Source organism: Falco peregrinus, chromosome 5, assembly GCF_023634155.1.
Source record: "Falco peregrinus isolate bFalPer1 chromosome 5, bFalPer1.pri, whole genome shotgun sequence".
Classification (NCBI taxonomy): Eukaryota; Metazoa; Chordata; class Aves; order Falconiformes; family Falconidae; genus Falco; species Falco peregrinus.
Genome location: NC_073725.1, coordinates 96,055,604 through 96,079,680, shown reverse-complemented (window position 1 = coordinate 96,079,680; position 24,077 = coordinate 96,055,604). Strand labels below are relative to the sequence as shown.

Below are 24,077 nucleotides of genomic sequence, written 5' to 3'. Positions count from 1 at the left end.
TCCCCCATCCTCAAAAAAAGATAAAAAACTAATGATAACTCTCTAAAAAAAAGAGTCAAACCTTTTTATGAGACCTGTTGCCAATATTAGTGCCACCGAATGATCTCATCTTTCATTCTGGCTAAATTCCAACACACAATTTCATTAACCCAGGTACTGCAGGTGATAAAACTCATTTTTCCCTAAAGAGACAGCTAAAAAGTACCAGTTATACATTTATGAAGTACCAGCAATCAAAATTATGGATTTTCTAAAAGGTTTTTAACTACTTTTATTGAAAGGAAAATCGCTGTCTCAGACTTTTGTGACACTATTGCTAATAATAAATTTTACCATTTAGACATCGCAGTAATATGGTAGACAGTGTCAATAAAAGTATGAAACAAAGATGATCCTTGTCTCTTAAGTAATGCTTTCTGATTACACACCGGAAATTATAACGTGAAACATAAACTAAGAGCACCTTAAGAGATAAAATGCAGTAACGCAAGGCAGCGCAGTAATGCAAGGCAGCGCGCCTCACCGCATGTGTGCGCCTGGGCAGCCGCTGCAGGCCACGGGCAGGGCCCGAGGTCTCTCCTGGCAAAGTCCCACACTCGCCCTCAGAGGAAAAAATATTCCTGTATGGGCAGCTGAAAGGGCATGTTGTGGTGGAGGACAGAGTGCCTGGCCCGCTGGGGAGCGGGGTGGCGCTGGGACGCCCTAAGAAGTGGGGTGCAGCGGGCCCAGCAGGGAGCGGGGTGCTGTAGGCCCAGCGGGGAATGGGGTGCCACCAGGGAGCTGGGTGCCACTGGGGAGTGGGCTGCCGTGGGCCCACCGGGGAGTGGAGCGCTGCTGCAAAGCGGGGTGTCGTGGGCCCAGCAGGGAACGGGGGTACTATCTGGGAGCGGGGTGCTGCCGGGGAATGGGGTGCCATGGACCCCTCCGAGAGCAGGGTGCAGTGGGCCCAGCAGGGAATGGGGTGCCGCCGGGGAGCGGGGTGCTGCTGAGGAGTGAGGTCCTGTGGCCTTCCCCAAGCAGTGGGGTGCCGTAGGCCCAGCAGGGAGAGAGGGGTGCTGCTGAGCAGCGGGATGCCGCTGGGCAGCGGGGTGCCGCGGGCCCCCCGAGAAGCAGGGTGCCGCCGGGCAGCAGGGTGCCGCGGGCCCCCCGAGAAGCGGGGTGCCGCCGGGCAGCGGGGTGCTGCAGGCGCCCCCGAGAAGCGGGGTGCCGCCGCGCAGCGGGGTGCTGCAGGCGCCCCCGAGAAGCGGGGTGCCGCCGCGCAGCGGGGTGCTGCGGGCCCCCGGGGGCGCTGCCCGCCCTCCCCACGGCGCGCTGCCCCTCGCCGGGCGGCCGGCAGCAGCAGGGGGCGCTGTGGGACCTGGCCCGCCCCGGCCTCCCCGCGCCGCCGCGGCGGGCCCGGCCCCCGGCCATGTCGGCGGGGCCGGCCGGCAGGTTGGGAGCCCGGCGGGGCCGGCGGCGGCGGAACGGCAACTCGGCGGGATGGGCCAGGGCAAGGTGGCTGCGACCCCCGCCTTCCCCGCCGTGAGCGGGACGGGCGTCCTGGGGGCAGCACCTCGGCGGGGCCCTGCGGGAGCCGCTGAGCAGCGCCAGCCGGCCCGTCCTCTGCCCTCCCAACTCCGCTGCTGCGCTAACTGCGGATGATTTCACTGCAGAACATTTTGACATGCAAATGATAGCAATTAATGCCTTTGCAACAATTTATGATTTCCGGCCTCCTTCAACATGTATTAGCATATACCTGGTTTCTTTAATATACACTTTGTTTTTCCAAAACCACAAACATAGTTGCTGGAATTTCATGTGGAAGTGCTTAAGGGGTTGAAAGTTAACACCTTTGTGAGCCGAGCAGTCTCACAGTTGCTGCTAAACAAAAGCCTCTTTGTAGAAGCTTTCTCGAAATGTTTTCTTAACATGTTCCAAGTAGTTTTAGGCAGGCAACTAAAGTAAACAAGATGTTACCATGATAAAAACACTTGTGAAAACATTACAGAGCGCACTTAGTAGTTTCTTTCACATAAACTCCCCTTCGTTTCATCAAAGTTAAATGCACATGAAGCAGATTACCGGCATCGCTGCAATACAGGGCTGCAAGATCTCTCCAAAGGTATATTTTAAAGAACATACTTGATTTAAAAATGGAATAGCCACGATTAAGCATATCTAAACCATAATAAAATTAAAAAAAAAAAAGAAGAGTGTGTGTGTGTGTGTGTGTGTGTGTGTGAATAACCCCCTACTCAGTTTTCTCCTTCATCCCTTTGCCCTGGATGCCTGGATATCTCGCTGAATAAACCACCCTCCCTCCCATAGGGATTTCCTGAACCACTTGCCATGTAAGGGGTATATATTTCTATCTGCAACGGTCTTTAAACACATGCAAATGAAATCAAGGATATAGTCAATTTTGAAGGAAAGTCGCTCTGTGCTACTAATTGCTCCTTTCGTTGCCGCCTGTGAGACGGGCCCTGGTTAACACACGAGACACGTGTGCACCCTCCAGCCCTCACCTTGCTTCCCGCAGCTTGGCAGAAGGCCATCAGGTCACCGCGGTGAGACTGGACTTGTTTTTGTTTTTAAGCTGGGAGAGTATTCTGGAGCATGCAGGGTGCTACTGTTTCATTAGGCATAGCAGCAGCCCCTGCTGCTATCAGTTAGCTCTAACTGATACTGCATCGCATGATAACCAATGGCCAATGGATTAAAAAAGAAAAAAAGGAAAGAAAAAAACCAAACAATGCTAAAACTGCAACTTATTTCAAAAAGAAATAGGGAAATAAATTCGTACAATAGCCCATGTATCTGCTGGTTCTGATAAGCATCCTCCTGTTGGCTGTGAGTGAAAGACAACTAGGATCGTTATTTGTACAGTATTTATCTTTGAAATCAAGGGCCCTGTGGTGTACCTCACCTTGGGAACAAACACTACAGAACGATCACAGAAGAGTGTCAAATCTCTGGTTTTGATTTACCAACAGTTATGATATTTCTTCCTCAGGAGGAAAAGAAATGAACCATGTTTTAGACCTGCGAGTCCTTTTTTCTCCCTTAACTGTAGAATCATTTTATTGGCATACAGGGCTTTCATTCCACATGTAACTTCTCTTTGCTTTTTCTAACAGGCCTTTTGACTGAGGTAAGTGAAATTAAGCAATGCTCAATTGATACACGGGCTGTATTCCTCTTGGTAAACAAGAGCTTTTCTCTTGAGGGGGACTGTCGAAAGAGCTTCACGGATTATACAAGTACCAGAAAGAAACTTTAAGCATCTACCTGTTATCTTTTCACTGAGTAATGAATTCTGATAAATGGCAATATAATTTAAGGACAGACGCTCCACAGGAGACTTGGAAGGCTACGGTATCGTTTTATGAAGCAACGCTCACTTCCTAACAGTGTCAATACACTGCTCGGGGACATTCATTTCTGCATTCGTTCTAGGTTAAATATCACTCCGAACAATAAGACTTTGTCTGGACACTGTAGAATTTGGATAATGAGAAAATTTACACGAACCGATGGGTTTAAGAAAGTCACACGAAATATTTCTGTTGAAAGGTTTCAATGGGGAAAAAAAGAAGATTGATGATAAGTGAGTGATAAAAGAACCAGAACTGTTTGAGCTGGGAGTAGATGGGGGCCACGTCAGGTCCAGCCTGGGTCAGTAATGGTTTTCAGGTTGTTCCTAACCATAGATTGCCCCAACCATGTCCTCCAGGTGTATTGGTGGACTTGGACTACTTACTGAAACATCTCCAAAATACCATATAAAAATCAGCCTTGCCTCTACCCATGCCAGATGACCTAAGGGCTGTATTTTCTATGCATGGTCACGTCAAGCAGTCCGCTGCTCTGTAAGAAATCTTCCCAAAACCAACAGATCTAATCTGGAACAGGGCACCAGCACAGAAAACTAAATTGGCATAATCTGACTTTATGCAACTACACACAACGTTCTGATACCATGGCACCTTTCCCCTGCATTAAGTGCAACAAAAATTACAGTTGTTTTAAAGGTCTAAATGGTATAGTTTGGCATATGAATATGAATGAGCTGGGAAGTATGGTGAGATTAGCATTTATTTCACTTAAGTGAACAACAGGATGAATTACAAGAAATGAGGCCATCCTTCATGGAAATTTATGACTAGCACCTTTTTATTTTGTAATCCCCCTGTAATGAGAACTTTCTCATTACTGTACCATTCCTTACTTGTAACATATGTTTATATTAGGACCAGTGGTGCTTCTACTGAATTCAGGAGGGTTTTGCCACTGGGAGCAGAACTGGCCCATTCTGTTCCGAGAGCAAAAACCTATCTGTATCATCTAACATCATCCAACAAATATCCTCTGCTTGCTGTCGTTCTTCCCTCCCTCCCATAAAAATCTAGGGAACTGCTCCACAAAGAATAGATACAGATGAACGCTGTTGGAATGAATTCTACTTAGCTGTCCTGAAGAATCCCATGTATTTATGTGGACTAACTTCATGAGAACACTACCATAAGTGGGAGCAGAATTTGTCCCTTTTGTGCATTTAAACCATAAACATTGCTTGGGCAGTTGGTCTTTTGTGATCTTAAAACTGAACAGCCACAGTACTTTAGAAAAGATCAGTGTCTGAACCTCCAAGAACCTGGATGCACCCAAAGCGTACGTGTACCTGGTGATCTACCCAGACAAAAACTCCTTTGTGATGGGAATGCTCTGCTGCACCTTGGAGGGGTGAGGCTGATGGTTTAGCTGTGGAGCAGCCATGTGTAAGTTATTAGAGCTCTGTTGGTCCTTCCCTGCATCGGGATGCACGCATTACCACATACTACTCCATAATGCACTGTTTATACAACGCCTAAAACTGTGTTTTTTGGCAGCAAGGAAAAGGTCTGCAGCAAACTGCAGGGGCCCAATTAATATAATTATAGTTTATTTTTAGTAGTGTAGACTTTGTTCATTAGTTATTTATTTGACATAAATTAAATTTCATGTGATGTTCTGCAATTCTCTGTTCAATTACGGAGTTAATTTAAGACTAAATTTCTAAATTAAACTGAAATCAAGGTTAAATCAAGGTTGTGTTGTTTACATTATCAATACTGCAACTGAAAAGGTATTTAGATAAATAAATAAAAAAAAAAGCTGCGGAACTGCAAGCACTCTATTTTACAGTAGAACACTGAGCAAGACCACACTTTCCCCATGGGGCTAATTTACTATCCCCTGTTAAAACGTTCTTGAGCCTGATCCAAAAGCCACTGAAGTGAAAGGGAGCTCTCTGTTGACTTCAATGGGCTTTGCATCAGGCCCATGGTGAGTGACAGCACACAAAATCTCAGGGCATGCTTTCTGCACAATGCAAGCGCCAAAAAAACCATCCTTACTTTAGAAACGACTGGAAGTCTTCACATACTGCTTCACAGCCTGGCCATTTGCATACGCCGTGTCCATAGAGCGGATGGCTGTGTGAGTGCTCCTCGTGGGATAAACTAGAGGAGAGAAAAAGAGAAAAAGTGGCGTAACTGAAGGTACCGCACCAATTAATCTTCACAAAGACTCTTAAGCAGCAAACAACAGATCCTGAAACATACCTAACATCTCATGGTACCCACCTGACTCTGCCCATGGTTTTTCAAAACAGAATTAAATACCATTTGCACTGCAAAACGTGTCATTCTTACTTAGCTATCCTCCTACATTTCATTCATTAATTAAAAGCTTTGTAAAGAATTTAAATTAACATGGACGGGGGAGAAATCATTTGACAGACCTGCTTAACATCCTGCTTGATATTTTGCTAAGAAATTTACGAACATCTCATATTTACAATTCAACTTCATCAGGAAGAAAAGTCATCTCCATACAGCAGTGTATTCTTGTAACACAATACAACCGGACCTAAGGCTTTCCTCATCGCTATAGAAAGAGGAAAAACATCAAGTTTGCAGCCTTGGCTTTCCCACCATGTTATTTATTTATTGGGTTGGGTTTGTTGGTTAGGTTGGGGATTTTTTTCCCCCCACCATTTTGGGGTGGGTTTTTTTTCCCCTCCCCTCTCACAGGCTGTTTCTTTGCCCAAGTGCAGCCACCTTATGTCCCTTCAAGAAGATTCAAGATGTATTTTCAAATGCAAAATTCATCATTAAAAAAGGAACCATGTAATCAAAGGATTCCTTGGTACCAGGGGTTAGTGGGGGCTATTAACCTCACTAAGATTTGGCAGAAACGTCACAGAGCTTTCTAAGTACTGACATGAGGGTTAAATAAAAAAAAATAGTACGAGCACTAAGGGGTTAATCCTTCAGCGGGATTCCAATCAATACGTAATGATTTGGCTGCACTGATCCAAGTCATGAGACGCTTTGATCCCGGCCATGTGGTGCTCAGGGAAATGTATCTGTTGCACTAACTGATGAACCATATTCTAAAATATCTTCTTTATTCAAGTTCTGCATGGAAACTTCTTAAGTAAAGGAATTATTTTTGCAACAATTTCCATAACCTTAGGTGACTTTAAAAATAAAATGTCAAAATAATATTGAAATCTCTATTTTATGTTCACACACATATCTATTTTTCATAGCAAATCTTTTTGCTACAGTATGCCTGGGCTGTATTATGAACTTCAAACATACACAAAGGATATGAACACATACCAGCATCTAGGTGTGGCTTTTATGACTTATTTTATGCTGCATTACAGGTAACGTTATGGATAAACACCAACTTTTTGCCATTTTACTTTTATACACGTGGAAATGCTGTTTATTCTCATTCTGTAATAATATCTGCCTGCATACAGTAACAAAACTGTGTTCTTACTTCTGATGCACTGGATAGCAAGATAAAAGCATAGAGCAGCCCTGAGATGTTATTCCAAATGCAATGAATTTGCAAAAGCAATTCTTGCCCAGGTTCTGCCACTCCCAACATTAGGCCCAGCGAGAATCTGAAGATAACTGAAGGTGATTTTTAAAATTATTTTAATCTTTTTAAATTATATTTCAAAAAAGGTAAATCTGACTGGAAAACATATTATGAGTTGTACATGAACCTAGTTCATTATTTCATTAAAAATCTTACTTTTGGCTGTTTGCAAATAGTTCTTCAGGCATAAACAAATGCATGTGCAAGGTAATTTCCTAAAAAACCTAACAACTGTAGGTGAAGAGACTTACAAAGCCCTTGTCTATATAAAGTAGTGTCACACTGGTTTAACTTTATCAGGTTTCTAAGAATGCTCAAGTGGGGAGAAGCTCTATCAGTTAAGTGTTTAAAAGAACAAAGGGACCAATACATTCCTTGCAAGGAAATTAGAAAAATACACACGTTTCCTCAGCTGAGAAAGAGGGAGGACGGCTGAAGGAACACCGTCCACCCAAGCCAGGCAGGCATATGGTCAAACACCCTCCATCCACAACAGAAAAGAGTAATTCAGAAAATAATGAGCTTTATAATCTGCTTCCATACCTGAACACAGCAAAGGGTGAGAAAGTAGCCTTCCCTGTTAACACTCTATTAAAGTCCACGAAGACTACATATGACAGTTAGGATTTCAGTCTGTTTGGCAGAACCCAAAAAAAATGGCAGCGTATTAATTTACACAGTGCGTGTTCCCCGTACACCAGGATGCCTGCAGAAACGCTGTGTGACGCCAAGTAAGGAGTCAGTCCCCTGTGGGTTTTAAGCACTGTAAATCTCATTATAATATCAACAGGAGTCACATGGCTTAAGCCCCCAGCAGGGTTTTTTAAAGTTTCTCTGTGAGAGCCTAAAGGCCATGGCCAAGTCAACGGAAAGAGCCCTACCGAGATTTGTATTTATTTTTTAAATCCAAGTGCAAATCTCTTTTTCTTTCCAGGGAACTTGCACAAGACAAGACAAACTATGTAGGACATGATACCCTGGTATTGTGTCCAAAGAAAATGATGGAATGACCAAGAGAGTATCAAACTGTAAACGATGCTCAGGATGTCAAAGTCCAGTGCTGTCAATAACCAGAAAGATCGGTGTTGACTGTAAATGGGAACTTAAAAGGTCATTTCGCTAACACGATGCTAAGTGTAACATACTTAACACCTACGTATGGCTTCCACTGCCACTCGACAAAACAGAGCAACTTCAACTTACCAAAACAGACACTTCAAAAAGAAAAAAAAAACCCTCAAAACTGAAAGACAAATGCAGTCCGCTCCCTCCGTAGGCAGCGTGGCTTTCCAAAGGCAGCTACTTCCATCCCGCTCGAGGGGGGGGGTTCACCAGCACCTTGCTGTGACCTTTATGTGTCAGTATCAGATTACTGCTATTTTATCCATCCCATTTTTGATGATACTATAGATTGCCACTTGTTCCCTGATACAGCCTTAAGAAGCACCTCAAAACAAAACAAAGAGCGGGTTGATCGAGAGGCGGATGTAACGCACAAAGGATACAGCCAGTGGAAATGAATGGAGAACTCTGTTGTACTGATCTAAGCACTCACTTTGTTTGAGCAAATAGAGGTGGAAAATGAAGATTTTAATCCAATACATAAACAAACAGCTTTGTGGGCACAACACAAATCTATAATCTTAAATTGTTCAGTGATATTTTGTCTGCGTGCAAGCAGTTTCTGGAGTCTGGATGCATCCTTGGTCTCGCTGCCGGAACAGACTTTTAGAAGATCTGAACATTGGCAAGCAGCAGCAAGTTTTAGGTCTGTTTGATTTCTAATGACACATTAGAGTAGGTGTTTGTTTCTGTCACCTTCTCCTTCCCAGGAACGCATATTCATGGTTGAGTACTGGTGATGCAACACTAGTTAGTGGAAGTGATCTTACAAAAAGACATAATTTTCAAAGAAGTGAAGGAATAAACAATGTAAAAATCAAGATTATGTGGGTTTTTTTTCACTTCTCATAAGGTATTTCCATACAAAATCCTTAACACAATAGAATTATTTCCAAGTAATGCAATAGTGCAGCGTTATTACATCGAAGTACAGCAAATAACCCGCTGGCAAGTAAAACCTCTTGTGTAAGTCAGCTTACTCATGACATACGACAGAGTAACGAAAGCCATGTGGGAAGCTGAAAACTGCCTAAGTGTCCACTTATTTTCTGCTGCCTCCAGCCTTACTGGAAACCCCAGTAAGGAAGGGAGGAGAGGAGGGCCAAGCACTTCCACAGCTCCGCTGTGCTTGCTGGACAGAGGAGAGGGTTTTTTCCTCCGCCTTCTTCAACCTATGTTGCTTCATAACCCTGAGGATCTCCAGAGGGTCTGGAAGCAAATTCACCACCTGCTCTGACAGGGACAGCTGCCGACACCGGTACTTGCACAGCCACACTCACCCAGACCGTTTCATTTTTGGAATACAGCTGCAGTGCTACAGTGTCACTGAAGAATCACACCCTGGGACACAAAAGCAGGGGAGGCAGGGAAACCACAGACAGCTAAGCCCCGATGGAGAGTAAAAATGACAGTATACCCCAAAGGGAGGCAGGAACACATTGAATATTCGGGGAAGTAGTGGCGAAAGAACTAGCATGAAAGCTACCCATGCTGTGTAGTTTAATTCAACCCATACTTACTGACTGTGTGAAACTGGGTACCACACTTGTACATACTGGCCAGAAAGTCACGGGTGAATATCAATACCAGCTAAGCAGAAGCCTCAGTAATAGTACTTCTGCCACACAGTGGACCATATTTTAAATATTCATGATGCTGACATACTTCGTATTCCACTCCCTCTCTCTTCCACATCTGCTTGGGCCAACGATCTTCACCAAAACACTGGGGGAAGTCACTGATGTAGAGAAGCACCCTTGGTTTTCTATTACGATTATGAAGCATCTGCTCGGGTTCTAACAGCGCAGAGAACATGCCTGAGCCACCTGCATGCTGAAAAAAATCAATACCACATCTCCTTTCCTCTTGGAAGGGGTCTGAGCACAGCACCCACAGAAATTGCAGAATTTACTTTTTTTTTTTTAATTTTTATTTTATTTCTCAGGGGCAATGGGAAGCAACCTCATATTTTCCAGCTGCCATGAAACCAATGTCAGTGTACAGTCCAGGCTGGAGGGCAGGGCTCAGTCTCACACCAAGTTGCCCCTCAGTCTGATGTGGATGGCACAGCCATTGAGGCAAAATGTCATGATTTAAGTCCTGTACAGGAGGAGGAGGCACACAACTGGGAACCAACATGAGTTTCTCATATTTGTGACTGTCTGGTGAGCTCCAAAGCTCATCAAAAGGCACCGATGGAATGAAGTTGGTGAAAATGTCACAATTCTCTGAGACAGAAACACTCACTGTATTTGTTTTAAAAAAAAACAAAACAGAAGCAGTAATGATTAAATCCTGGCACCAAGTGCACTCAAATGCAAATTCCTGTCTTCATGGCAAAACTAACTCAATAAAGGTGTGTTTTACAGTGAAGTTGCAGTGGTGCAAATCCCTCTGATATCTTACTAAGGTGGTTTAGCACCTCCTTCCTCTCTAAACCGTGAATTAAAAAAAACAGTATTTTTTAAAAAATCAAGAAAAGTATTAAGCCATATAACTGAAATGGACTGCTTCTAGATATTCATGCTTCTGTCCATGCCTCAGTAAGTGCCCAGAAAGCAGGTATTTGACCTGAACACAGAACTGTGAGCAGGGTAAATGCCTCTCCACCGCTGGATAAAGCTTAGCAGAGGGTCACAGGCCTTTGGGAGAGGTGGCATTTGATGTGTGTGGCCAGTGACAGCTTTCCAGAACTGGCCTGCAAATTTTTGGATGCTTTTTAAAGCTGCACTTCTCCCCTTCCTCATCATTTTAGTCCACATCCAGACCTAGGACTAGAAGAAGCTCATGTTTTACATCAAGCCCTATTGGAAGTAACAGGAGTGGTATATTACATTTTAAATGACTACACCAATTTAAGACAAATCAAGTTAAAACTGCTGCCTACAGGCTGAAATCCTGTCTTCTAATCGGTGTGCGCTAACTTGTATACTCCGGTATACTCCGGGGCTGGGGGCGGGGAGGGGGGGGGATAAAAATAAATGAGCAGAGCCATGGCATCACTGTTGTAACACAAGGCCAGCAATGCACCCCGAATCACTGCCCCCCACCCTTACACCTCCTGCAACACTACTCTCTAAATGCCTGTTACAAGGAGAGCACTGGAGCATTTGCAGCAAGATCAAGACAAAATCTGGTTAGCATTCCCCTTCTCTTCTGCCTCCCATCCCCACTGCAGAGACTATAACCAGACTGGATAATTATATGCATTATCTTCTGGTTTTGATCTATGCACTGATGGTTTGGATTATTAATCAACATTATGACCCTCTAGCACCAAGAGTACTATACACTTCTTCCAGGAGCACCCCCTCCTGCAACCCTGCCGCACAGCTGACACGGGCCCGGCCAGCCACTGCCCTACATCCTTTCCTTGGAGGAGCTGAACGTATTTCTAGACCATTTAAAAGAAATACCCGTTGCAGAAAACCCAGTATTGAATCCATCACTCATTTCAGGTGGAAGGTCCATTCCTGCACTTGAATTAACGAGTTTCTCTACTATTTAAAACTCTTATTTTTTATTTCAGGCTTGTGCCTAGGTACTGTAGTGAAAAGTACATCAAATATACCCAGGCACACACGATTTGAAACGCTGGATTTTAAATTCCAGCACTGCTAACTAATGAGAACAATTTTTTCCCCTCTTCTTCTTTGTAGCATCATTTCATGTACTTACATACCATAATCACATCCTCCTAGAGCCTCTATTTTTCCTGGGTGTAGATCTTTAATTCCCTTTAATCTGTCTTCATAGCCTATTCCCTCCAACTCCTTTATCATCCTAGCTGCTCTCCTCTGTATTTGCTCCAGCTTCTCTTTATCCTTTCTGCAAGAGAGTGGCCAATTGTACATCACACTCCCAAAGTGGTTTAACTGGTTCTGCATAAAGTAGAACAGGAAAAAAGGAGGACTCGGATGCAACATGCATGTTTATGCTTCCCATGACTGCATTTACCTTTTTAACTGAGACATGGCACAGTGTGTCCCACCTTCATTTCTCAACCCCGATTATGCCTCAGCCATTTCCCACACAACTGATGCTGAGCAGCTGACGTGTCATGTCAAACCCGCAGTTCGGAATTTTTATTTCCTAGCTGGGCTACTTTCTACTTATCCCTGCTAAATCTCATTTTATTCCTCTCTGAACAGCCTCCTAATTTATTCAGATGAAAACGGATTGATTCAGTATCTTAGTTTAATTAGGAAAAAAATGCGATCCTACCACTTTCTTGGGTTTTGCGGGCTTTCTTTCTGTGATGTCTTTTTTTCTTTCCTTTTTTTGAACTGACTTTCAGCACGGCAGCCCCATTCCTCTTACACACCCAATTCACAGGACAGAGGGAGGTGGCAATGGCGTAGCTTAGGCCCCAATTCAGCAACGCTTTTAAGAACATGCGCAAGTTTAAAAACACAGGATTAGACCTTGGACATCACCGAGACGGAGGTGTAAAATTACAAACGTATATACACCCTTTGTAAGAAGATCCTGTTTGCCAACCTTATTTTACTGTAATTTATATTCTGTTGTTACATTTAAATTTACAGTAAAAGAAAACAAAGAAACAAGATCTATTCTTGTTTAACAAAATTATATTGGTACATTTAGAGTGGAGGCAAGTCTTTCACCCTGACATAAACCGGCAATACGTCAACAGATACAATTTAACTGATTATTCACATGAGTATTTTTCACCCCTGTGTCCCACAGGCACAACAAAACCCAGGCAGAAGGTGACTGTCACATCACATACAGCCGGGCAGCTCACTGGGTGAGACTTCGCCCACCGCACACCCCTGCGGCAGCTAGGAAAGTGCCCTTGGGGAAAATGTTTATGAAAACATAATTAAGATAAATAATGACTCCAAGGGAGAAATACAGCTAAAGCACTGAATTCTCTCTGCCACATGCTTTCCCTCTGAAGCATGCTATTTAAAAAAGCACTAAAATCGAGAGGACACAAGCCGACTTCCCCAGGGAAGTGTGCTGAATCATACAGGTAGTGTAAATATCATATGCTGCTGCAGGTGCTAGGCAGTCTATTTGTTTGTGTTTACTAAAAGGCATAACAAATAGTCACACTAAAACAGAACAACATTTGGCATTGGAATGATAGATACCAGAGCAGCCATAAATCACGTTCGCTCGTTTAGATATGAACCACTGTGCCACACTAACTCCTCAGCCCCCTTTTCTCAGAGAGCCCCTTTGCTGTGATTTGCCCCTCGCAGGGGCAGCATTGCAATGCAGAGCATGGAGAGGCTCAGCATCGCTCCTGAAGTACCGCGCTCCCAGGAAAAGCCATGCAACATTGGTGAGGACAGGGAAAGGGAGAAAAAAAAAAAAAAAAAAGAAAAAAAAGACACAGACTTGCGTGACATATATGGCCAGCTCACATCGTTTACAGCTTTGCAACTTGCGAGTTAATTCACAGTATAAACAACGAGGAAAATGTTTCTTCCAAGCAAGACTTCCTGTAAACTGTTCCTTAGAGCGGCGCTGGGCGCAGGGCTGGTGCACCTGCTGATTAACCATGCGCTACAAGAATAAACAACAACCGAAGCCAGCGAGATTGTTCTGGAATTTGCTCAGAGCTGATTTTTCTTCCCCCATGTTATAAATTGGATTCTACAATAAAACAAACAGCAGAACATAGGTTGCCGAGAGTTAAAATCTACTTTTTACACTACATTGACCACAGCACCCACAGGCACAGCTACAATGTCTTTCTATGAATGGGACAGATTGCCATATGGATGCAGACACTGAACAAGCTGTACAACTCCTGGCGACAAGTGCCTAGGGGACTGTCCTATATTAGCACCACCTGTGCTGTGGAAATTGTGCTCTGTGTATGAAATGGTATTTAAGGGCCTATCATGATGTTATTTTTGAGTACACACAAAAAGGAAAATTACAGTTAAAAAGAATTTGCTGGCTAGCGGATCTGTTGCTCAGTTCCCAAGATCATTTCCCAAAGGAATAGTTATCTTCTTTATTCATGCAGCCCAAAATGACAAGCTGCAACACATATTAGCGGTTTCCCTGCCTGGGCTTATACCATCATTTTAATGAGAAGAATACCCTTCAAAATATACGTATGTCTTTCCTGATCACACAGACGAAATTACAGCCCTCCCACCTTAAAAACACCAGCTACACGGGAAAAACACCCCATGGCATTACACAAACGTTGCTCCAGCAGCAAGTGATGCAATATAAATTTTCCTTGGGCTCCTTCTCCCACCCCTCAACATGCAGCAGGTAAAGCCACAAATCCTGATTACCAAATTTCAATGTGCATCTCCCTGCTTTGAAAATATAACTCTGCCTGACTGACAAAAATAGAGCTCCAGCTTAGCACAAGATGTCGAGGGAGGGGGGAGAAGGGAGAGGAGGTTTGCGCAGTACCTAGCTGCTCTATGAAAAGAGAGAGCCTTCCCCCTCTCCAAACTGCAAGAAAAAAAAGGATGCCAAGAAAAAGTAAAGTAAAATAAATTGAATTAAAGAAAAACAGTTGTAAAGTGAACATTACAACCTGGGAAAAATGATGTCATTTTATTGAGAAACTCATTTTTTTCCATTAAACCATAGTGAAACGGATAAAGTTTATACAGCTTAATGGTGGAGTTTTACTTTAAATGCTACTCAATATCTTAGCAGTACAATATAACATGATATAACAGCTGTCATACTAACTGCTCAATTTTTATTGAACAGCAGAGAAAATAGTCACACAAAAAAGCACCTAACTTCTCCTCTACTTTTATGGCATTTTCAAGGGTGTTTCTTTTCCACTCTCAGGCTGCGATACATATGATAAAAAAAATAACACAGCTCTTCATTAGCTCCCTGCTCAGCTCTTTAGGATAATCAGATCTCCTAAGCAAATGCTGAGGAAGGACAACTTGCACACAGGAGGAAATAAAAAGAAACAGGAATCCACGGCGCAGTAAAACAAAAACAGGTTCCTTTTTAAGACTACTACATAAACACCTCTAATAAAAGAAGAGGACAAATTTTCATTGGACTTTTAAGTATTTAGACAGGAATGTTTTAGTAAAAGTTTAACTGCAAAGTGCATGCAATTAACAGAAAGCCATCAGCTATTTCTTTGGTATGTAAAAATAGCATTAAGCTGTATTAAATGCACGTGTAAGTATCTCAGTTGCAAGAAAAGGGAGGAGATATGCAAAGCACTCAGATATCAAACAATGATCTGTTGGCCAGATGGAGGAATAAAACAATACATATGCTAAAATTTGGAAAAGTTGTGTTCGGCGTCTGCCAAGGCTCACCCAATCTATTTTAAGTGCTTTTTGATACATTAGCTTAGTGTTTGGAGTTGTACAACTGATGGTTATTACGTGGGACCAGAAAGCAGCCAAGTGTTGGAGTGCCGGAGCTCCCCGATGCCGGGGCAGCTTCCCCAGGGCGGCCAAGCGTCAGACAGCACCTTCCTCAGCAAAGGCCCGCACACAGACCGGTTAACTTTGTATCTTTTGTAGGGAAAAACAAATAATAAAGTAGAAACAATTTTCCAGGCTTTAAGCAAAACAATTATTTGAAAAGCGTAACTTGATGGAAGCGCTCCCGGGTGCTACAGGCACCCTACAACTTCTTCAGCAGCAGGTTTCTCAAAAACGTGAGTGCCCTGGCAGACGGCAGGCACAGGCAATGCAAAGGATGCTGCACGCCCAGATGAAAAGCACTGACAATAAAAAGTGCCTGATCTGGCTTAAAACTGAAGATGAGCAACTCCAGGTCTCAGCAATGGCTAGTACTTTTTCAAAGCTGGTAAGAGAGGTCGAAGTGACAGATGGGGAGAACATATAGTAACGGGGGGGAGGGGGGGGGGGGGCAGTGAGCTCCAAGGGATCGGGTACTGGGATGCTTTGGGTTGTACCAGCACATGATAGATGGAGAGGGCCAGGCCAGCATGCTGCTCTCGCTGCTGCAGTGTCACTGTCACTGAGCAGCCCCGCAGCCATCACACCCCTACTAGGGGCAATGAGACAGAGCAGCCATGGGAAGAGCGGGATGGTTTATGGGATGCATGGCTGGGCATCCAGGCTTGGCTGACGTCTCCGGCACCAACCTGGCTCTGCAGCAAGGAAGCTGCATGGAGGCACCTGAGCTATTCAGACTCTGGGTAATAACGTCAGGGTCATGATGGGGTTTGTGTATGTGGAGCAGCTAAATACCTTCTGGGAGGAAAGTCCCCAGGAACACCCATTTCTTAAGGGAGAATGGATCCGAGGTAACCTAATCTAACGAAACTCTGCTGATGGTACTGTACGACGAGCTAAAATCAGCTGCATACAGCAACTGAGAGGAGCTGACACGGATGAGCAGATTTGGTGCTGGCACCAGTGCAGAACAAATGCCAGGGACTACACAGAGAGCAGGCCACGAGAGGATCAGGCCCTGGAAGCATATGGACTCCAGGCTGAACTGTTTTATCCCGAGTTTTAATAATGGACCGAAGTCTGTAATTCTTAATTGCACTGAATCCTAATGCCCTCATCAAAGGGCCTTGGGGTTTTGATGGAGGATCAGCTGGCATGGAAGGTAACAAGAGTCAAACACAATGCATTAAGCCTAACTAGCAGATCAGTGGTCTGCCACGCCGTTCCTCTCCATTCCCTTCAGAGCCTTCTCCAGACTCCTTCCTCCCACGACGCTGGCAAGAAAAGGCCATTTAAAAATCCCCTTGTTTATCCCATCTATTCTGCCTATGAGATGGCTGCTTGCTTAGGTGGAAGGGCAAGACTCGAGCATGGTTGTAAAGGGCATAAAGACAACAGGGGACAAACACGGGATTGCTGGCAGATGGAGAAAGGTCTCCTGGACATGCAGCCTTGACCTCCAACTCTTCACCTTACCTCTTGAAAGCACGTGCTGCCTAAAATAACAGGTCTAGACCTCCATTAACTCACTTGTTTATGCACAGCCTCCATCATCCTGTCCCTGCTGCAGTCACCACAGAACGGTGCCAGGGGATGGGACCAGCACACAGGTGCCCGCATCACTCCACAGCACCCTCGGACCTCCTGGTTCAAGCCCAAGCTGGAGCAACCTCCGCTCACTGCTATCAGTCCTGCTTCTCCAAACCTACCCACACTGGGAACATTCTCAAGCACACAGGTTTCAGGATGCCCACTGCTCCTCGGGTTATCAAGTTAGTAGTCACCTAAAGCAACCGGGCATGCACCCGTTCTGTCCTGCTGTTTTTCTTAAGAAAATAATCAAGCTTCCACCAAACAAGACGCAGTAGAACAAGATGGAAAGCGGGTACTGTCCTTGGTATTTCTAAGCACAGCAGATGTACTTAACTGGCTCCTGTTCTTTATTTATTTACTTGTGTAGAGAAAATGCTTGCTACTGAAGAAACCCAAATGCTGATAAGATGATGAGAGGTTTGCGTGCCGGTTGATGGTCTCACTTTCGCTTATCCTGAGTGAATACAAGTATCTATAACTAAATATTTCCCTTAGGGTACTGATGACTGAGGTATGTTTATTGCATTCAGTGAATTTATATATATAATCAGCACAATAAACATTATTAAATTGTCTGAGTAAAATCAAAGCATGAAACACACAGTCAGTGCTGAATTCTAATGATGCTGAATGCCCATGATTGCATGGGGAAAGGATCTTAACAAGCCTTGATTTGAGCTTTGGCATCCGCCTCACAAATCACACGAAATGTTCTCTCTTTAATAGTGCTGAATATTGATAAATGTCTCTGCACGGCACAACAGGGAAGTTGGTCTCTATTGGCAATCTTTACCAAAGTGTGTTTTTTCCTTCTCTACACTCAGGGGTTTACCCTGAATGATTTAATTATAATTTTCCTTGTGTAAGACAAATTAAAGAGGAGAGTAGGAGTGTCATACCAAAGCAGATTATTTATCTCCTTAACAGATTGCTGTGCACCAAACCCCAGAGCTGCTGCTGCTGCTACTTACAGAAACTGGGCGAAATGTGGGACAAAAGCATAGATGTAATATACATTTAAAGCCCAAATGAATGAAAGCATTAACCCATTATTTATAGCTGGAATTGTTTCATTCCTGTGAAAGCCATACACACAGAGCACGCAGAAACCAAGAGCAGCACCACGACGCTCCCCAGTGCCTGCCCAGCCGTGGAAGATGCCTCCCGCTTTCAAATGTATTTTTGCTTTTCAAACATCCCAGGGTGGCTCTGGCCACCCACCTACCGTTTGCATTTTTTGCCACGAAGGAGAACACTTGCTGTCACTCGGCTCGCAGCGCAGCCAGTCACAGTAGCCAGTCACCGGCGGCACCACAGCTGCATCCCTGCAGCCTGCGCAGATGACAACTTTGCTGTGCACAACTGCAAGGCTGGGCTCGCGGCACGCCGAGCAGCCAATGACTATTTCTCCTGCTATTTTAACCCCCTTGTTTATAAGCAAATGTGTTTTTACCCAAGACATACAGCAGAGCTGCTGCTTGCCTGCTGACTTTTACGCAGGTGCCTCCGCTGCTGCTGCGGTCAGCCAAGTTCCTCCTGTCTCGCAGATCTCGAGCAGCCTCGCAATCTGACCCGTGGGATCAGGAACCCCATAAAACACAGCCTGAACTACCCCAGAGACATGTGCCAAAGATGACAGTGATGATAGTAACTCCCATGTAACCAACTTGCCTCCTGCAGCCCACTCCTCTCAAAAGCCCAAGAGGAAGGGAGGTGGGGAGGGGGGGGAACAACAGCTTTACAGCACACCCTAAAAGTTAACGTTACCTGTATATGATTATTTATTGCTGCTGGGCAGTCGTTACGATCTGGCTGTGCTTAACCGTTAGGACACTTACAGCTTTTACTATGTGCTTTTTATTGTTGTTTAAATCGAAATAAATAGCTCTTGGTTGTACCAGACCAAGCCAACAGCCAGTTGCACAGGAGGTGCAGGAATGAGAGGGGGAAAGCCAGAGCCCAAAACCCTGCCCTGGCCAGCCCAAGCTGCGGACCTGTGCGACAGGAGGTGGAAGGGCTGGGATCTCCCTTGTGAGCCCTTCCAGCAGCCACATCGGACACGAGCTTGGGCTAGGGACCACCTCCGCAAGCCCCCGTGTATTTGCAAGCTCAGTTGTTGTGCTGAACCAGCTGGGTACAAGAACATACATGGATTTTACTACAAGTCTAGCAAACTCGTGCTCCCACCAGACTCACGATTTTTTTCCAGTCTTAACCTTTGCAATCAAAAAATTACCCAAACCCTGCTCATGTCTGTGGCCTCTTTTGGAAGTATGCTAAAATTTCACGTTCTGTGAGCTTTCAAATACACACCTGACAGCAGAGCACAGCTACTCCTTACTAACTGCTCACTCACCACCCCGAACTCCCTGCCCGTAGATAAATACCCTTCCAGAAAGGAAACTAGCGCAACACATCTCAACAAGAGGAGTTTCTGTGTCATGTGAAATCCAGGCAGGCACCACGGTGCCTGATGAGACTGCAACAAAACCCTTAAGTGCATCAGTAGGCATTCTTCTGCGTGTAGTCTCCTGCTCTACTTATGGATGAAGATGTAATTCAATCACTGCAGCAAATGGATGGCGTAAACCCTCCATATACCAAATAGAGGCAAGATAAAGCAAAGTCTGTAGCTCTCTTATTTGTATTCCTAAATACACCTACTTTTGTATTTTGATATTGTAGAGAACTCAATAGATATGTAAGAAAAGTATAAAGGCAAGCTTTAACAATACACCTATCAATTCAGCCACGGAGGATTTTAAGTCTTCTAAACTAAGACACTCTCAAAAACAGTACCATGGCATGTTTATGCCTTTGTAATTAATTTATCTGGAACTTTACTAATAAAAACATATGTATCACCTTGTTTATAGATCCCAGTTGCCTCCAGGCCACAATTACAGGACTCAAGACACATGGATTTCCAGTTCTGCTTGACAGTATACACAGAGAAAATTCTTACTTCAAAACATTCCTGTATTTCCACCGTATTTCAAACTAAACAGCAATGGCACACTGTTTCCTCTGCCAGACTGCCATCAGCAGACAGCACATGCCTTGTTCAGTGAAAGAAGATCCATTTCACTGCATGGATTTTTATTTTATATACTCGGTAAGAAAAACATAGATAAAAAATTTATTGAAAAGTCATAAACCCATCTTGTTCAGCTCTATATGCAGCAAAAAGGGAATGTAATTGTTTAATAAACATCAAATTGTTTTTAGTATCCCATGTAAGTCTTCATGAAAACCATGTCCTTGACACTTACATGCATTATAAATGTATACGCTGACGTTCCCCCACACGTCCTTGCGACGGATATATAAAACGATGCCTTACACACACAGCAGTTCTTTCAACACTGGGTATGCTCTCCTTTAAAATCTATCCATTCCCAACAGCACTATTTTCTTAATATTAGAAAGACGTAAGACATATTTATATAGCTTCCCTATCAGTCTACTTTCAGACCACCAGAAATACAAACTCTATGGCTTAAAAATTCCATTATCCTCTTTCTAATGAATGAAGGGAGGACAGAAAGACAAAGCCATCAGTTTCCATAAAATCCAGCTTTCACTAGTGTCTGCTATAATGTTCCTAGATGGGCAAAGGGACTCTCCTGAATGCAAAGAAGCACTGCCCTCCCTGCAGCGCCCACACTGCTCCCGCGCTCCCAGGGACCCTTCTCCACCTCCACCTCCTCCTCCTCCACCGTCACCAGCAGCGATGCTGAAGCAGCGGCAGGCGCTGGCACCCACGGCCTGAGCTCCTGGGACCGTCTATCTCACCGTAAGCAAGAGTTATGTTGTTTAGACGCGCCTCAGTGAAATCTGGGGGTGTAAAGAAACAACACCTGCAATAAAGCATCCTTTGGAATAAAGCAGAGCCCGCACCGAGAAGCACGTCAACAGACAACCCCTGATTGAAGCCATTTCTTTTAACAATGCAAGCCTAACAAGTACAAATTAACTCACACTTTTAAAAGTCAAACACCACCAGTTAGCTAATTTTATCAGCACTTAAAAAAAAAAAAAAAAAAAAAAGAAAAAATCCACTTTGTTTTAGAGAAACCTGGTGAACTCAAGCCTATCTTGCCTTGTGAAAGCAGGTAAACACAGAATAAAGAAAAAAAATAAAATAAGGCAAATGCATCGGATGAGACGGGGCACTGAAATTTGGCAGAAAAACAGGTGGTATAACAGCCTGTACTGACCAACAGATTTTTTTCCTCAGCTCCAACCTGCAAACCCAAAGCAAATCACGAGGAACACCACCCATGATGCAAAACTCAAAAAAACAGCTTACACTCTTCACACTTCCCCCAATACGCTTATCCAATGCACTTCTAATTAGCTAATTGTGCCCACATTGATCCAATTAACAAGCCATAAAGATCTGAACAAAAGGAGCATATTCTGCCCAGTGGAGAGTCTATTCAACCACACCAAGATCAGACAGAGCAAGATGTGAAGGACAAAACCGAGGCCAAGGCGGTTGGCCACCGCTCCCCACAATTCCACCATCATTTCGGCACGCTTTTCGGAGATGCTGACGGGTGGAAACCCCACTGGCACCTACCTCTCCCTTTTAGGAGTGTGGACCGATAGCTGTCCATTAGTTGAGGCGTGTGGGTTGATGATTAAGGAGGTCTTAGACGGCGCGGAGGAGGAGACGCAGGTGGTGGACAGGTCCAGGCTGCTGTGGTTGTTGCTGGCTGCCTCCTCCGCTGTGTGCGAGCTTGTCACTTCCTTCCAGAGCTGCTGCAGTTCTGTTGGAATCATGCCTGAAACAAACAAATTGGATAATTAAATCAATTAACAGCTAATTCGGCCGTCTTCAAACAGTAATTAAATCAAAGAGTCAGTAAACAAAGCCTAGTGTTAGTTTTGTGTGTGTGCCCGCGTGTGTTTTTTGCACATATTGGTGGGGGTTTTTTAATAACCAAAGGCTAACCCCGAATACTGTACACTCTGCTAAATATTCTGATGTGAGACCTGCGATACTTGTGTAATGCAAAATCCGGTGGTGCGGGGCAGGGGGATCCACACGATACAACACCCACTCCAAACACCACGGTAATTATTATTATTTTTTGTCATTTTTAGACCAGAGGGCCCATCTGCAGAGTCCCTACTGAGGCAGAAACCCTCCTGCGCTCACAGCAAGGCTGACAACAAAGGTGACCAAGGGCTACGCTGCAGTCAGCTGGAGAAATGTTTTTCTTTTTTTCCCCAGTTTTTTTCTCTCCTTTTATTAAGGAAAGTGAATACTTTCTAACCTGTTTTTAAAAGAAAGGAAGGTCTTAGGAAAAAAAAACACCACTCAGCTTTATTATTATGACAACACAAACCACAATATGACTAATTTTGTGCTTAAGTTTTAAATGATGACAAATAGCTTTGTTATTAAATACAGTTTTTATTAATCACTTTTAGACATAAATTATGAATTCATATTGTCTTCCTGAAATGCTTTTCAAATTTTAACAGTCAAATTGATTATACTATGATTATTTCATTAACACACCTATCTTTCTCATTAATTTTGGTTTCTTGAACTGCTCGCTTAATTGATGGATGTGTCTACTGAAAAACTGTGTAACTTTCTATACAAGTAACACTATTATTACTGTCATTTCTTAGATCAATGCTAATGAGCCATTCAAAAGTAAAATGAAAATATAAAATAAGCTTCAAGAAATAATAATAAAAAAAAATATTTTTTTTAATTGTGCCAAAATGGACACCAGGGTTAGGACACAGCATTCCATAAATAATGCAAGTGAAAACTTTGCAAACTGCACTGGGCCAGAGCGAAGGCTGGAAGGGGGGGGGGCCACGCACGTCAGCGTGACACGGGCGCGCACTGAGATCATGCTTGTGGATAAAGCTTATGTTCGTGACATGATCAAACAAGTCAAGTTTCTCTCACTGAAGACTATTTCAGTGCTCTTTCAGAGAAGGCCATGGGAAAAAATTAGCAGTAGCGAGAGACACATCACTTAAATATTTGGGGGGTGGGGTGGGGGGGGATAAAAGCCAGTGTCTGTGTGTTTTTCAAGAGATTTCTCATCGCTGTGCTTCCAGACCATCACTTGGATGACTGTTCATTGTTTCACCATATTGCAGCACTGGGGCTATCCTAAGGAAACCTGCCATTTTCTGAGTGTATAGCAGCAGCTCACACAGGCATGTATCTCACCAAACCCAAGGTATTGAAATAAAAAAAAAAAAAAAAAAGAAAAAGAAAAAGAAAAAAGAGGGAGTATGCATTATATTCATTTGAAACACATAATAAAAAATGCCAAGGTCTAAATTTAATTTATTTTTGTCATTTAGAATACAATGGATAGATAATCATCTCAACGTGATCAGCCAAACATCTTTACTTTGCTAAACTGTTAAAGATTTTAATTATGCTAGCTTTGGAGAGCACTGGTCTAATGAGGCGATAGACTCCAGAGAATCTAAGTGGTTAAGAACTGTGAAATGAGTCTGATAGGATTTTTTTATATTCACCGTGGATCGTTTGCATATCAAAGAGGAGTAAATTATTGCACGACAGACCAATAACCTTCCCCGCCTTTCTGAGAGTAGCATTAACAAAAACAGTTGGTCTCCGGTAACGGTTCACCACAAAAAAATGCTACAATCCTTAAGTATCTGCAATTAATATATATTATGAAAGAGGCTTCAATTTATACATTAAGTGATCAGATATTCTTAGGACATGTCCGTGTCTCTAAAGCCACGTCACTTTCCTTTCATCAGACCCAAATGCCAATTATATTTTGATGGATTTTGTCCCAAATGAGCATTTAGTTATTAGACATATTCAATTATTACTTGTCCTCTGAAATTAAACCTCTGAGCAAATTAAACAAAGAAAAAGGTCAGTACACAAGCCTATGTCCTGTTTTGCTGCATCGGGGCTATTATTTTCAAACACCTTGCGAAGTGACAGTGTGGGATGTATTTTTAGCTAACACGCTTGACAGGACTGTCTGTGCACTAACAATTACCTGT

The 24,077-nt window shown here is 43.6% G+C and overlaps 1 protein-coding gene across 19 annotated transcripts in view; it reads right to left on the bottom strand.

Moving 5' to 3' along the window:
* The window catches only part of FOXP1 (forkhead box P1), a 391,101-nt gene that overhangs the window by 42,388 nt on the left and 324,636 nt on the right, over positions 1–24,077 (bottom strand). For all 19 annotated transcript variants that reach the window (XM_055804566.1, XM_055804572.1, XM_055804571.1 and 16 more), the window contains 2 exons: positions 21,631–21,835; positions 5,379–5,483 (listed from right to left, as the gene is read on the bottom strand). In XM_055804566.1, the coding sequence (XP_055660541.1) occupies positions 5,379–5,483; positions 21,631–21,835 (310 nt within the window). The remainder of the gene's footprint in view (positions 1–5,378; positions 5,484–21,630; positions 21,836–24,077) is intronic.